Genomic DNA, 17,316 nt, shown 5'->3' on the forward strand with positions numbered 1-17,316 from the left:
TTTCATAGGTAGGCTCATGAACTAGTGCAGCCATAAATCTAACCACAGATTCAAGTGGAAGCCTCTTTTCCTTTTCATCAGGGCTCCTCCTGCCTCTTACCTTTCCTTCTTTTCTCCACAGAAAACCTGCAGAAAACACTGCCTTCCCTCTCTGTTGTGCTCTCCTAGGAGCAGGGACTGTAGCTTCAAACAATATAGGACCATGAAGCCCTAAAAATCTCAGGTCAAATTTCTCTGCAATTGATTAGTTACTTAATTTCCTCTTCCTTATAGCTAAAAAAGAAGCAGGACTCAACTACCATCAGCAAAAAGCCTAGCATTTCATATCTTAAATGGGCGCTTAGCCTGGTCAGACTCCCATTCCCACAAAAACCACAGAAGTTTAGCACTTACTTGTATTTTCTACCATTTTTTTCCAAGTCAGCTCCCTACTCGGTTCATGGTTCCAGAAGGTAGACATTGAGCCAGACACAACTAGGAAAAAGAGGCCAGTACCTCCCCAGGTGCTCCCCATTACTCTCTCAGAGCCCTGCCCTTTCTGCTGGCCCACACAGGTGTTGTGAATCAAGAGTAAGGGCTGACAACCTGTGGTTTTAGTAAGAGTAACTGTGTAAAAGAGAGTCAGAGGACACGTCACATTCAAAATCAGTCTGTTTCTCACGTTTTGCAAAATCAAGAAAGGATTAAGCTTCTCAACTGTGAAGGAGTTTCCATGCCACCCATGAAAGCTTATAACCCCTCATTTATCTTCATTTCAAACCACTAGACTTCTATGTTTCTCATCCAAGTTTGTTTAGTATTTAAGCCACTGCTTTTGGCCCATTTTTCTGGTGTAAAGCTACAACCACTGGATAAGAAGACTCCCTCTTTCTTGGAAAATCCAACAGGCCAGCCAAAATCCATCAGAAGAAGGCAAGAAATACAAAAGCAATAAATTGTTTTGATCCTTGCTTCTGCATATTTCCTCCCCTGCCTGGAGGTTGTTTGAGATGCACTGATACGGGGAACTTTGTTGTGCAGAAGCTACATGAGAATTCAGAGTTCCTGAATAGTCTCACAGCACCTACAGGGAAACAGCAGCACTCTCTTCCAGCCTCACCCCTGCTCCCAAAATCCAGGAAGATCTTCCTTGGTTACAAGGAAGTTAGATAGAGATGAGTCAGTATGAAGTATGTCTGATCCCAGAAACAATCTGGGTTTTACCAATCATTTTGTCCAAGCACACCCTGAAGCCTTCCAATTACAAACCAGGCTGGGTGCAGAAGATGTTGCCTGGATTCCTTTTCTGCCAAAGGAGAGACATCTGAACATGCGGATGTCTTCCCTTCACACATGCACAATATATAACTTGCTGTCTGGTTTGGTTCTATTTTGGAATAAAAAACAACAAAACAAACAACCCAAAAGATGAAGATACCAAATGTCACTAACATCACTGCTGCCATCTAGCAGACCTCTACTCCCTCCTGAGCAGGATCTTTCAGTCTGTGGATAGTGTCTGTGTCTAGGAATTTCAGTAGGAACAATGCTCTTCTTGCATTTAGTCATTTTTAGAAGGTTCATGTAGAGATACTGAAGAAGTTACAGATTTAACGCCATTTTTAAAATTAAAACCAGATTGAAAACCAGTTATATGACTTCCCTCTTGGACCTTCCTTTATGCTAAGCACTTCCCATTTGGCTCACTCTCTTTTCCTTTTTGGCTTGCAACATACTTGCTCTGTCAAACTAAATTACTTCATGCAGTAAATTTCAGGCAATTTTTATTGAAGTATCTTGTTTGCCCTGGTATAGTTATAGCTCTCTTGGGATTTATATTATAAAATTTATTTTTGTGGGTTTATAGCTGTGCAGTAAAAATTCTCATTGCACTGAAATTTGGCTTATAAGCATCAAAGAAAGAGCTTTTTGCTAATATTTAAAAAGTTACATTGTAATATTTTAGTGATTTTTTTTTTTTATTTCTAGCTCTTAACAAGCAAGTCATTCATCTTCACTCTACTCTGAATTATTCTGATACACTGTATTGAACAGAAAAAGATCTTACATGATATATAAAAAGTACATATCTGGCTTAACGTTTTGATTTTAGAAGTTTCTAATTCTAATTTTTAGAAGTTTCTAATTCAGTCAAAGCAAAATGTTTTCTTACAGACCTTTTCTTACAGCCCACCACCTCTCCCCCCCTGCTCCTCCACATCAGAGCTCCCTTCCCCACTGCCTCCTACTCCCACCACTGCCCTGGAGCTTCAGGCTCTCCTCCCGGGGAAGGCAGAAGACAGCAAGCCTATTTGTCCCCATTTTGGGCAATCTCCTCACCCCATCCCTGCATTCTGGTAATACTATGTAACTGTTCCCCGAAGCAGAGTTCTTTAAGCAAAATAACCATGATTAATTTACTGGTGATTATTTTGAGTGCCAAGGTAAATCTCCCAAGACAACTAAAATGTGGTATCTCCTTCCCCAAAATATTTTAATGCCTATACCACCCAGGTCGAAGATTATCTAACCTTTGACGCACTTCTACTTGGCACTGACTGTAGAAGTCAATGTTCTACATGAACAAAATATAAAAAGAGCTGGCCAAAATGCATACATAGTATAGGGTATGAAATCCTGACTTCTTACAAGGAATCAGACACCTTGAAAGGGTTGAACACTTCCTCATGCGGATGTTACTGTGTTGGGTTATGCTTTATAGTGTTGGGCACTTTGCAGGCTTCTACACTGAAAGATCTGGTTCATGGTCAGGATAAGTTCAGGGGTGAATATCTGTTCAGCTAGTGTGTATAGTAAACTTGTCTTTCTTTCACTGACTCCAAAACCTACCTTCAAATCAACCAGCTGCTACCCCAAATAAAATTTTAAAAGATGCTGAGCACTACAGTGTAGTGTTAGGTTTCTATGCGGATCACTGAATAAACCCGAGGAGAACGTGATGCAGGCCGGGAAGGAGTGTAATGAATCCTCCCCATCAGGTTCTCACCTCAACACCTGATGTGCCATACTCTGGCCCACCCGCACACTTGTCTCGAAGGAGCAGCTCTCACTCTGGATTTACAGAGCTTATTAAGAGGTCTGTTTTTAAGGAGGAATGGTAGTTGAAGCTGTAGGTTCATGAACTGAGGAGGAGGAGGGACTCAGGCAGCAGCAGGGCCAGCTAAAGGAGATCCTGGTCTCCAGGAGGCAGCTGCTTGCTGGCCCCCACTCCCTGCAGCACGACTGCTCACAGAGACATGCTGTGAACAGGAGGCTTCTTTTGGAATAGAAATAACATTTCCTTGTGGAAAAATGGATATTTAGCCCTGAATATCTCAGTGTTTCAGGTAATGCCGCTGTTCCACCGATACCTCCTGCTAACATAGTAGAGCGGCCGGCATGCAGCAGCCCAGTGCTCAAGCTGGCATTGGTGCTGAAGTACCCAGGCCATCTGCTTGTTACAGGCAGCACACAGTACTGTCCCATAGATCACAACAACATGATCGCAAGGCACTGCAGCTGCAAGCCCTCATCAGAAAACCCATAAGCTTCAAAGTGCTTCAAGAAATTTCTAAACCTGGGATCCTTAAAGGAAGGCCAGCAGTCATCTTTCCCAGCAAACAGCCCTTCATCATTTAAAAAAAAAAAAAAAAAAACCCAAAAAAAAAAAGGAACCCTGAAAGGGGGAAAAAAAAAAAAAAAGAGAGAGAATGAAAAATACATGCGAGGAATTGCCAGGGAATATGTATGTTGACATTCATGTGAGACAAAAAGCCAAGAAAATAAATGCAACCTGTAAGAGGGAAAAAAGAATAAACAGCAGATGGATAACAGGTTTCAAATTTAGTCAGTTCAGTCTAGCAAAAGAGTATTTACACTTGAATAGAGAGTAGCACAAAGCTGATTCTCATACTGTGGTCTTTAATAGTTTGCTCACCCCGAATGGTTGGAATTGCCAGAGATAAAGATACAGCCCTGCAGCTCCTCCGCTTTGTAGCACGCATTAGTTATTTACACCTGCTCCAGCCTGGCACAAAATGCCAGTGACTCAGTCTGACACCATCATAGGCTTGCTTACAAAGGCATAAATCAATCTGCAATAAGCAAGTCCAAGAGCTCTCCTCTTCAATTTTACACATCTTGCCACTGCGTATATCTAAAAAAGAATGGAGTTGTGAATCTTTTCAGGTGTTTTGTGACAACATCCACAACTCATATTTCTGTCTACATGATCTCATGATTCAGGCTTTTAAAAATATATATTACCATACACACTAAAGATGTTACAATACACTTCACCCACTTCTACTTGCCTTAATCTGTGGAAGCCACACTCTCTACTAACAAAATTTCAGGTCACACAAGTAACTGAGCAGGACCACTCATATAACCAGTTCTCTAAAGATCAAGCAGTGCCATCACTGCTGCACAAGTGCAAGAGACTAGATCAAATATTTGGGAATAGAAAATATTTCCTGGCCATACAGGAGTGAAATAACATGGATACATGTTCCTCTTTTTTAATCGATCTTGCTTTGTACTATTGTCATTCCTGTAGAAGACCGGACTATTTCCACCCATTTTCTAGAGTGTATAAAATCCCATGAAGGAAGTTAGACCTTGCTTCCCTGAGAAGCACTACCCCAAACTCATGCATTGTGCATGCAGAGTAACCACGTAAACATGCTGGGCAAGTTGAAGTCAAAAAGGAAGGATTTGGGGAATGAAAGATAGCCTGGGATGGACTACAAAGTGGTGAGGGGTAGGCCTCCACTTAAGTTGTTAACTTGGTCAAAGATAGATAAATATTAGAAAAAATGAAATCAGGTCAGACCAAAGGTCCATCTAGCCCATTATCTTGTCCCCAGCACTGACTAAGGGCAGATGGCTTGGGAAGAGCTTAAGATGATTTCTAATTTCTTTGTTTACCTTCCCCTCACCACCATCCTACCAGGTATTCTTAGAGAGAACTTGTGATTTTTATTAAGTGAAAAAGACACTATTTACTGCGTAGCTTTGTAGACACAAACCCAATGTAAGAAACTCGTGCCTGGGTTATGTTAAAGCATATTCATTGGAGCAAACTGAAATTATCATAACAGCAAGACTAGGCACATGCAATCCAACATCTCCTCCATCACACCTGGTAACCATTTGGACATATAAAGACACACTCACAAACTATTCTTTCACTCTTAGATGGATGTCACATTGTGCATTAAATCAGTGGCTTGCCCCTGGATGAGACGTATTAAATGTATCCCTGCACAGGCTCTACCGCTGAGATGGACAGAAAACTTTAAGAGCTGCTTTTTGACTCTTCCAGGACTTCTGTCCGAGACAAAGCTCAAGAAGCTTACCAGCAATGAGTTGACCATGGCAATTCGCTGGTGACACTGTGTGCCAGCACTGCTTTCATCAGCTCTCACCAGTCTGAGATCATTCCTAAATTTAATTCTCTCTTCAGAGATGGTGCCATTTAACCATCTTTGAGCCCAACAGATGAACTGATCCATGTTAGACCAACCTAACAAGTACAATAATCAACTCGGGCAATTTCTGCCTTATTTTGGCGGGCAGGTGTTCTATTGATATGGCCAAGAGGAAAAAGGGACAGGGTAAGGAGCATCCCAGGGGAGCTATAGGACAGCACAGCAGTCCAAGCAGGCAGCTCAGTAGCTTCTGAAGAGAACACATATGAATGGAAAGAGTAGTAAGGACAGGGGAAAAAAAAAAAAAAAGCCTTAATAAAAACATTAAACATTCTTATTTCAAGCCAATGCAGTTGATGTATTTGACAGCCTGTAGATTAACTTCCCATGCCTGTCTTTTGCTTGGAAACAGACATTTGTATTTATACCTCGGAGAAAACCAAATATCCCTCCTCTACCTGTGACAAGTGTATTTGCTCTCAGGAATGTTACTAGGTACACAGGGATAGACAATAAACTCAGAATGACTCCTCCAGGTCTTATTACAAATCCCAGTCCATTACTATACTACAGCATTAGCCAGCAGTACTAGTTAATTCTTCTTCTGATTTTTTCAGTAGGGTTTTTTTTCCTGACCACTGCAGCTCTTTTCATCTTAAAAGCAATGTCTCAGCCCTTGAAACGCATTGCAAAATTTGGCCACGTGTCCTTTTCTGGCTGCAGCTATTCTAGTTCATGACATTATTGTCCCAGTTGCTCATCACCTTGATACCCAAAGTTACCAACCTTATCACTGAGCTGCTTGCATTTCATTCAAGATTCCATGTGGGAAACTAAAGGGGCAGAGTGGGAGGAAAGGAACACGGTGACAGAGAGGAGGAGGCAACAGCATCGCAGACCAGTGGGAGCCATAGCCAGAACATGCAGTCTATCCCTGAGCTGCCTTTCCACACCACCGCTGTCCACAAGTGGTGGAAGAGGTGGCTTCTGGAGACATGTTTGGTTATTGCATTGAAAACAGGTCAGGTCCTGCATGGCCAGAAGCTGGCTGCAGCGTGGATGATGGTGACGGATCACTGTAGCACTGCTGACTGGCTGGGCAGTTCTGCCTAAAGTAATTACAACAAAGTTCTAATAAATTCTTGGGAGAAAGGTTTGACCTAATATTTATTTATCTGTAGCGTGTTAAATCCACATCCCTCTGCTTAATCCAAAATATAAATAGCATCTTTATTTACATACATACATATACATACACATATATAAATACACACCTTTTTCAAAAAGGCACACCACAGGGTTTCTACATTTAAAACCCATTTTCACTTCTTTGTGAATTTTAATCCATTTTAAAATTTTTTTTCCCTAATGAAAAACAAAGATGAAGGAGAGGCAAATCAAGCAAACACCAGTTCAGGGTACCAATAAAGCATAGTAGAAAGCGCATAGTCTGACACATATTTCCTGGCCTCCTCTTTTGTGTGACTTAAGTAGAACAGGTCACTTTACCCAATATAGTAAAGGTTGTTGGGCCCTTCTCATGCTAGGCCCTGTTCTCAGCTGCTTACAGCTTTAACTCTTTGAGCTGTGTATTTCTCTGTACACATCTTCCTCAAGATGTTTTTTATTTTTTCATGTTTATGCAACTCTACTGTTTCTCTGAACAAGATTAAAAGGAAACGCATGTTGCACTTGTTAACCTAAATCCATACAGAAGCTTTCCTTATAAACTTCAGTGTTATCTCAAAGTATGTAGTCTACAGCAGTGACCTAGCAGTCTCCCTAGAGTCAAAAATATATTTCCTACTGAGTTCCACTGGGGGTGGAATTAAAAAAAAAAAAGAGAGAAAAAAATTAGCCAAATTATAATAATCAAAAGAAATTGGTTTCTACATGCTAATGTACTCATATCTAAAACTAAGTATCTAAATTTTTTACTCCATCTGGCTCAGGACCCAATATTCCAATCTTGTCTCAACTTCTAATGAGAACTGTGAAAGCATTATTATTTAAGTGCCTACCAGCCCTTCCCAATCTTACTAACATGTGTAACTTCTTTTTTAATAGAATTTTTCCAGAAAAGCATTACATAGACTGTTAAACACAGATTTCCCAAGTACACATTATATTATACATAATACATGATACTAGCACAAATAATGTTAATGCTCAAATGTTCCTCTTGTAAATAGACCCTTCCAGCACTAGAAGCTGGGCACATTTGCAGGTTCAGAGCTGACATTTTCTTCCAGGGCCAAGGACTCAGATTTGTAGATAAACTGTACAGTTTTTCTGCTTTCCTCTGTTCCTTCAATAACTCTGCCTACAAGACATCCCATTAAATCTTAAACATCAAGAACCTTCCTAGTTCCAGAAAAGTTAGGCCAATTACACCAGACATATGGGAGTGGATTCTGATGTCAAACAGTTGCTATGGGACTAAGCTCCCCAATAGCACTGATGTTAAATTAACAGTGATTTAATAGAAGCAGTGTTTTACCTGGGATATGAAAGTCTACTTCCAGTGTGTACTAGAGCCCCATCTCTGCAGTGGTTAAGAAAAGCATGGTTATTTCTTATTTGATTTGAAGATTTTATTTTGCTCTTAAGGAAAAAGAATTAGTCCATCCCGGTTCATATCTTCATATACATTTATAATTTATGCTCTGTTGACTGAGAGAAAAAGAACAAACATATTAAAATTTGATACCTGTCCTCCAAGCGGCGGAAACATTTCACAACAGAATTTGCATTGTTTAGCTCTGATCATCTCCACGTTTACTTGTCATGGCTGTCTTAAATACTGCTTCTGTTTCTTCTTCAGGAACTGAGGAACGGCTTTTTGACAGCATTTTGATGAAATGTTCTAAGTACTGAACCATAACTCCACTTCCAGGGCTCATTCTGAACTTCATTTAACTGCTCACTGATGACTTAACCCAAATATTAAGCTTTACCATTTGTTCCTACAAGACCTGCTGCCCTGCAGGGAAATCTCTGACAGTTTTACTTAAGGAAGTCAGTTCTGCAAATAGTGGATATCAATGTTTTCTTTCATATAATTTTATTTTTGGCAAATAATAACTTGATTATATAGTAAGAATATGGTATTCAGAGTCAGATATCAAAATAAAAGCTAAGCAGTGGATCAGATAACTTGAACTCCAAGCCACAATTACAAAAAAATCAGTTAACTAGCATTTATGAAAAAGCAAGATTATCTTGCCTGTTAGCAATTCAGACTTCACTCCATTGCAGAATGTCTGAGTACTGACATGAATGAAATTAAGTATCATAATGATATATCTCCACTTAACTGCTTGTCTGCTTTGCATAATCCCGTTTTTATCATTTGTATTCAAAAGAATCTAAAGAATGTAAGGATAGTAGGGCAAAAAGCACTGTATAAATAAAATAAATTAGCCCCAACAGCAGAAAAAATACATAACTTGAAACATATTTTAAAAATGGAAAGCCTAGAAGTAACATATCCTACTCTAAGATATAAATAGCCCTGCTTCAAGTGTAGGATTAATCCTCCACTTAAACTTTTACAGAGCCTCATGATATTCCACTATTGCCATAAACTGCTTGTCCCAGGGATTTCCTTTCAAACACCGATTTATTGCAGCTTTGCCCTATCTTCACACCACTGCATTCCCCTTCCTGCCATTACACCCTTGCATTCTACATTTGGATGTCTTCATTTTTAAGCTTCTGGTGCAAGTGCAAGCCATCAGTTACTCTCTCCAATGAAAGAGTGCAGCCAGTAACAGGTTTGGGATTTTACTCCATTTATAATAGATTTGATTTTTTTTTTTTTTAATCGAGACAGCAATTACTATGATTGCATATGGGTCTAATTTATCTCCTTAAACAAGTTTTGTAGTTATCCAGAGTCATTAAAAATTTTACACTGTTGAGATCTATTATGAGAGAGAAAGAAATGCTTGAAAGGCAGATTTATGAACTACAGGTAACAAATGCTGCTGGATCATGAAGCACTCCTACTGCAATTACAAGTAGCTATTTTCAAGGAAGCTCAAGATTCCCAATAAAGTTTCAGCACCTCTAGCTATAGGAGGCATCACATTGTGTTGGCGGGGTGGTGCCTCCCTCCCCTTCAGGGAGGAGCCGCCAGTAGCTATTACCTGCTCCAGCAAGTCCTTGAGGAGATACTGCTCGTCACCCCCCAGCCCAGGGTACTGTACCACTTCCAAAACTGCAGGTCTACAGGTGAAATGAGATCCTTTCTCCTGCTGCTGGAAGCCACAAGCTTCAAGCTTCTTGACAGCTCCTCTCTGCTACCTGCTTGACCAAAGCCTCCCGTTGTCCTTCCCATCTCATGCCGTGCAGCTCCCATCTCTACAGGCTTCAGCAAAAGCCCTGTCACTCCCTGCTTCCCTGGAAGCAACTGCTTGCTATTTCATGGGAGAGCTGCAGCAGCATTCGGCACTGCCTTTGACTGCTCGGGGAGACTTTCCCCAACGTATAGAGACTGACGTATACACACTACACTGCACTATGGGCACTATAGGGAATGCAAAGAGAGCTGAGGGAAGCAGAGAACATGAAGTGTTTGTGTTTTACCTTTCCTTGTAGCGTAAAGACAAGGAGTGGTTTAACAAGGATGAAGGATGAGAAATCACCAATAGGCAGGCCAGGCAGATACGAATTGCTTACTGCTGCTGGAAACCAATGCTAAGAGTTTATCATCTTTCTTCTGCATAATCCAAGTGTTTACTTCCAGACTCCACCTGCAATTAGCCGTGCAGTGTCTTAGTAACACATACATTTATTTTTGTTCTTGGATTATAGTAGTGATCAGACCCATCAAACCCATCAGTGTGCCCAAAACTGTGCACAAATAGTGAGACGACAATACATTTGACCAACGACTTACCAGAATCACAATGTCAGGAAAAAAATAATTATGTGGAATATCTAAAACTTGGATATACAGCTGCATTGTTTTCTCCTGTACAATTAATTTGCATTGATGTTATTGGGAATAAAAACTTTCTACTACTTATGTAGCTGGTGTAGGATATGCAAAACTGCAAGATTCAGCAGTATAGATACACTGTCCGTTAGGAAATATCTGGCCACTGCAACTCTGCGGTCCAGGAAACGCTATGTCAACTTCTACTTCTGTATATATTTACATAAGTGTGGTTGATACAGGTGAAGTAAATTACCATAAAGGCTGATTTATTAATTGGGAACAAAACATCACCCTATGAAACCTTCATTAAAAAGCATTTAACTGTAACTAATGTTAGCATATCATTATGTATGATCTTAAAAATTATTAAGTAGGAGTCTGACAAATGATTACTGCATGCCTTCTCAATGCCTCTCAGTAACATATATTTGGTACATGGCTAAACTGAATGAGGTCCTGCCTTTGCTGAAGTCTTTTGACCTTTTCTACAGCAAATGCAAAACCCATTAAGACACATGCAATTGAATTTCATGTGACAAAAAACAGCCTGAGGAAAAGCATCAATATACCATTTCCATAGTACTTTACACAAAATTATAGAGTAGTTCCATGGACTGGTTCTTGTAACAGAACTTGCTAAGGTGATCCTTATACACAGGCAGACAGATGGATTTTGTAGAGTTAGGATAATTTGAAGCATATCACAGTAATGCAGCATGTGCCTTTTTTTCCCCTTTTAATTCTGTCAGTTCTGTGACAGCAAGAATTATCACCCCCATACAGCGTGTAAGTGTGCTTGACTTTCAGCACATCAAAAGTAAAATCTCCAGATGTATTCCTGGGGCATTAATTAACATGGAACTAGAACAACAGGACCAAATCCAGATCAAGAAAAGAGGTTATCTGCCTTTCTCAGGTAGGAATTATTGGAGAGAGGGAGAGAGAGACCAATGAACTTACAAGTCAAGTTTGCCCATTCGCAACTTCAGAAGTTTTATAAGCATTTAAGAACCCATCTATCACCAAAAAAAAAAAAGGGGGGGAGGGGGAAATGCAGGTTCTAACTCACTTTTGTGAATTTGAAAGCACCACTATCAGTGTCTGTCTTAAAGGGAGCTTTAAAGGAAGCTATAATTGGACCCCTATCCTCACGCAGTCGTTTAAGCCTGTGACACTTGGGAGGAAGGTTACCAGCAAGCATTTGCTTAGATGCTCTGTGATTTACAGTATAACAAAAGGAGAGGAACTGCCTTGCAAAGAGGCTTAGGCTATGGAGAATACCTTCAGGGACCAAATGTCAACTCAGATGCCCTCTAGAAGGAACACAGATCTGGAAGATCCAGCCTACATTATAGCTGCTCTCAGTGTTCATTAAATAACCACCAGACAAAGTTTTTTATTGCATCATGTCATTTTTAAGAGGCGATGTTCAATTATCACAGCTAATGATAAACTGATTATCAAACCATAAAATAATGAATCAGATACTGCCAATATTTCCACAGCATGGATGAAAATGCACATACATATCAGACAAAATTACAACAGCAATAGGTGACAGCAGAATGGAGGAAGAAAACTATCAGCAGGATGAGTTATAAATAAAACCATTTGCAAAACAATTTGAAGATGTCTGAATTGAGAATGTTGAAAATAAGATGACCAAGTAGAAATCTTATTAAATGTTCTTCAAAACACCACACACTTTTGCACCTAAAGTTTTCAGTCAAAAATCCTGCTCTGATATTCAGCATATGCTCTGATGTTTTATACTGTAACCAGTATATTGTGCTGTATAAATTATTTAATCATACTTTACAAGCTATGTAAAGCCTGTATGTGTAACCATTTTGTATTTAAACAAACAGAAAAGCCACTATAGAAAACTTTGCCTTCTCAAACAAATAAAATGTGGTTTCAAATCTCTTTTTTTTCACCCTCCTCTTACAGGATCACAACAACAGCTGCTTGCATGATGGATCTACGCAGATATCCGCTGGATGAACAAAATTGCACACTAGAAATTGAAAGTTGTAAGTTACTGGCGGGAGAGGGTTGGCCAAATGACACCTGTGGACTGAAAGACGTTCATGGGCTAGGTAAAACGGGAGCAAGTTGTTCAAAAACCGTGCTTCCAGTGAGCTTGCACACTGAACATACTCAATATATTTCTATAATACATAAGCCAAAACATGTTTAATTCACAATATTTGGTTGATCCTAGCTTGTAAGATGCCTTTCAAAATCTCTTGTCAAAGAAGGGAGAAGAGTATTTCTTGATGGTTAGATCAGAGGGCAGCAACTGAGCACTGTCCATCTTCAGTGCCTAATCACCACAGGACCAGAATGAATCGCTTCACCCCAGTGCATTCATCTCTAACATCAAGATTAACATCTGCCCCACATGGTGGTGGGAGGATTGATTAATTACTCTTACCAAAACGCTTGGAGGTTATAAAAGGAAACAACTCTATCCTTCAGCACCAAGGTCAATGAGAGCTTTGCCAGTCTTCCATGAGCATAGGATCAAGGTGTGCAGCTGCAAATTTTTGTCATTAACATAGTTGTTCTATCTTTTATGATGTTAGCCTTTAAAGAAATGCCTAATGCAAAATACTGCAGCAATTCTCTAAGAACTTTCACTTGTCACATTACAGCTTACTTGACCTTTTCCAACCAAATGATTCTATCATCTGTTTCACTTCTAGACTTTATTTTTTATGATAATAATACTTCTATCTAAAGTATCAGGTAGTATTAAACAAACAGAGAAACAAGCTGATCCAGGGCTAAAGGTTCTTCCTTACCTACAAAATCACTTCCTAATACTTATGTCATCAACAAAAGCAATGATTTCATTGTAGCACCTCCCATTCAAGGAACTTAAAGTTTCAGAAGTTTGGTATGTAGTTTTCATTCTGCAGAAATTCATGATATAAGATTTTGCTCTGGACTGAAAGGGGGTTAAGTACCCAAAAACCTCACAGCATCAATTTTCAGAAGGATTCTATTAGTCTTCAGTTGTTTGTATCTGACAAATAAAAACATTTTCATAATGCCAAAACAATTAAATATTCACATATTAAAAGTTTAATAGTATTGTAACACAAATACATAAAATAAATAAGTCTAAATCAAAGACAAAATCACTTTGAGGATTAGAAAAAGTTGCTGGGATGGATTTCAATTTATTCTGAACTGCAGAGGTTTTCATCAGTTGAGTGTATGTAAATGTAACACATCTCAACAGATCTGAGAGATGGCGATTACCAGGCACTGAGAAAAGCCTACAGTCAGTCTAGAGCACTGATGAGAGACAAAATGGGCTCTCCACCCAGTGCTTATACTTGTTTATAATTTCTACTTGATGGCACCAGAAATATACCTTACTTAAAGCATTGAAATGGGCACATACCTTCAAAATTACTCTCCATAATCTAGTATTTTGGGGTTTGTAAGTACATAATCAATATCAGCCTTATTATAAGTCAGTAGAGGTGCAGCTTTTCATTTAGAATTTAAATTGTTTGGTAAGAAACTTGAAATGTTTCCCCAAGAATTATTCGCCTTTGCTCCTTTTCCTGGAATGTCATTTTACAGTGATTTTAGAAATTCTCTGCCAGGTTGAGAACAACTAGCTTTTTATTCCACCAACAAAAGATTTCAATCAAGTAAACAGTCACAGTAGGCTTAATGAAAATTATTTTACTGGAGAGCACTGTCTGAACAGAACCCGCTCATTTATTTCTTTAGAGATTAAAAAAAGGTGGTTTTTATTTTTAAGATCCTAGTGTTTTGGCACTGCAGGCAGGCATCTCGGAAAGAAAAGCAAGGAGACAACACTGTCAAGGTTCCCCGTGAAGCACCTCAGTAGCTGCAATCCCGAGCCACTGCAATAGCTTATTCTCCATTCAACACATACAAGGAAATCTCCGGAAGGACATGTTGGTTATGCACCATTGTAACCCCCCCCAACAGATGCAGTAGCGTGGCAAGCTGGGCCAAGCCAATGCGCATGTAATGAATGCTTCTGTTAGACCAACATGCATCAACCTTCCCTGTACATCTGCTTTCAGTTAGCCCATCCGTATCTGCATTGCTCTAAGTTGACTGAAGCACCACGAACCCATACCCCTGTGTATGAACACATATACAGCTATTTCCTTCTCATTCCCAAGAAGCAGAAGCAGCAGGCAATTTTAGCTTCCCTTTCCAGTGCTGCCCATCACCCTACTGATCTTCCCAGTTACTTTGCGCTGCTGCAAAACTCTGGCAGAGTCTTAGAATCCACCACCTCACGGGACCTACAGAGCGGCTCACTAAGCTGCATGGTTGTGATACTCATCCTTGCGCCTTTCAGTTCCCTGCCTTTTTTAGCACAAAACAGTTTTCTTGATGTTGCTCACTGCTGCTTCGCTCATCTTCTGGCTTAAACTTAACAGGGCATGTGATGGATGTGTTTGGAGAGCGAGTCATTTCTTGATTTTCAAAATAAAGTGCACAACACATCTCTTCAGTAACTTTCCTACCTGATCAGCAGAGGAAATGAATGTATATATAGTATCACAGCAATCAAAATGGGTGACTTCATACTGAATTTGCCTTCACATTGAACTCATAACTGGATTTATTTATTGGGAGATAGCTGATTTGAAGTTTCCAGCCCAATCATGACTAAAGCTGATCAAAGTACATGAGCATTTATCTGCTAGCAGCCCAAATAACAAAACCAGCCTGAAACTTGGCTGGCTCATACCTCTTTATTCACAAGCTTTCATGTAAGTGAAGCTTTGTAGGGATGAATGTTCAGTGAAAATGGACTTAGATACTACCACTGAGACCTCATGAAGAATCAAAATTAGCATCAGATGGCATAAGCAATTAAAATGCTAAGGCAATCAGGGATGAAAGAATACCACATCACTGATGTGGCCAGACGCACATCCCCAAAGGAAAATTGCTTTTTCAGACCTTTTGAACACTTGCTATAAATAATTCATGTCTCCAAAGATACATATGTTGACATGTTAATACTTGCTGAGCCAATCCAAAGAAATCAACAAAATCTTCGTTCACAATTTGCCAACAGGTCAAAATTGGCAGAGCACATTACTTCTCCTGAATACTTAGATCAGTTCTCCTAACAATTGAATGATTTTCCAAAAGCACAAACATGCTTACCCTACTACTAAAAGACCGAAGGCAGTAGATGTGTCAGGAGCACTAGCATCTTTGACAATCTTCCACCGAAAATATACATTCTAATGCACCACAGCTTTTGTCCTCTGCATGTTTAAAACTCTTGAAAGTTACTGTCCAGGTACGTGGAAGAGCACAGTTCTGAAGCCCAGGCTGCCTACCTCTTTCTTAGGCATTTGAGTATAAACAAGCCAGTTGTCCTCAGTACTCAGCGCTTGGTAGTACCCATTAATCTCCTCGAAAGCTACCAGTGGGCAGAGTGGAGAGGGTAAATAAAAAGGTGACAACTGTGACCACCTGTGGTGGGTTGACCCTGACTGCATGTCAGATGCCCATCAAAGCCACTCCCCCTCCTCGGCTGGACAGGGGAGAGAAAATACAACAAAAGGCTTATCGGTCAAGATAAGGACAGGGAGAGGTCACTCATTGATTACTGTCATGGGCAGAACAGACTCGACTTGGAGAAATTAGTTAGGGTAAGGTAATAAGAAATAAAAAACAAATCTTAAAACATCTTTCCCCCACCCCTCCCTTCTTCCCAGGCTTAGCTTCACTCCTGATTTCTCTACCTCCTTCCCCCAAGTGGCACAGGGGGACGGGGAATGGGGGTTGGGGTCAATTCATCACACGTTGTCCCTGCCGCTCCTTCCTCCTCAGGGGAGGACTCCTCACACTCTGCCCCTGCTCCAGCCTGGGGTCCCTCTATGGGCTGCAGTTCTCCACGAACTACTCCAGCATGGGTCCATCCTTCCCACAGGGTGCAGTCCCTCAGGAGCAGACTGCTCCAGTGTGGGTCCCTGCAGGGCCACCAGCCCTGCCAGCAAATCTGTCTGCAGGGGAATCTCTGCTCCGGCACCTGGAGCCCCTCCTGCCCCTCCTTCTGCACTGGCCTGGGTGTCTGCAGGGCTGTTCCTCTCACATGTTCTCACTCCTCTCTCCTGGCTGCTGTTCCGCAGCAGGCTTTTTTTACCCCTTCTTAAATCCCAAAGGTGCTACCACCGTTGCTGATGGGCTCAGCCTTGGCCAGCAGCGGGTCCATCTTGGAGCCGGCTGGCACTGGCCCTATCAGACATGGGGGAAGCTTCTGGCAGCCTCTCAAAGAAGCCACCCCTGTAGCCACCCTCCACCTCCCCCCAACCTTTCCATGCAAACCCAATACACCGCTGCCTCTCTGCTAGTGCTACATGCATTAGGCGTGTGATGTTTCCATGACAGAACCAGTTTATGAGATTCCCACCCTCAACCTCTCCTTCCAGCTCCTTCATCGCACTTCAGCTATTGAGCTTTCTGTTGTGCCAGTATAAAAATCTTTGCAGAGCTAGGATGAAAATCAAATTAACTTTTTCTTGGTTAAAAAAAATTCCTTTGAAAGAAAGGGACATTTCCCTTTCCACCTCAATTTTGGGAGAAAGAGAAATCAAATAAACCCCAGGGCAGAACTGTTCCTTAAATAAAAGGGCCAGGGAAGGCAGTGCTGCAAGCACTAAGCATTCCTGGAACTGCTGGTGGTACAGCAAGTAGCATCTCTCACACTAGACAGTGCTGTGCACTATGTGCACTGTCAGACCATTTTCAAAGCACTGGAAAGTGGTTTTGTTCAGTTTTATACTGTATACAGTTACATGGTTTAACCCACGTGGCACCAGCTTCCAGAGTTCCATGGTTCATGGAAACCATCACTGAACAATAATCGCTGCTTTGAGAAGATGTGCTCTAAGTTGCCATCATCCCTGACCTTCCTCTTCTGCTACCTACAGTCTT

The 17,316-nt window shown here is 40.7% G+C and overlaps 1 protein-coding gene across 1 annotated transcript in view; it reads left to right on the forward strand.

The window, feature by feature from the left end:
* The window catches only part of GABRB1 (gamma-aminobutyric acid type A receptor subunit beta1), a 64,670-nt gene that overhangs the window by 20,262 nt on the left and 27,092 nt on the right, over nt 1–17,316 (forward strand). Inside the window, exon 2 of the mRNA XM_009642299.1 lies at nt 12,307–12,389. Coding sequence (XP_009640594.1) covers nt 12,307–12,389 — 83 coding nt within the window. The remainder of the gene's footprint in view (nt 1–12,306; nt 12,390–17,316) is intronic.

The sequence above is a fragment of the Egretta garzetta genome, unplaced genomic scaffold, assembly GCF_000687185.1.
Source record: "Egretta garzetta isolate BGI_Z169 unplaced genomic scaffold, ASM68718v1 scaffold557, whole genome shotgun sequence".
Lineage (NCBI taxonomy): Eukaryota > Metazoa > Chordata > Aves > Pelecaniformes > Ardeidae > Egretta > Egretta garzetta.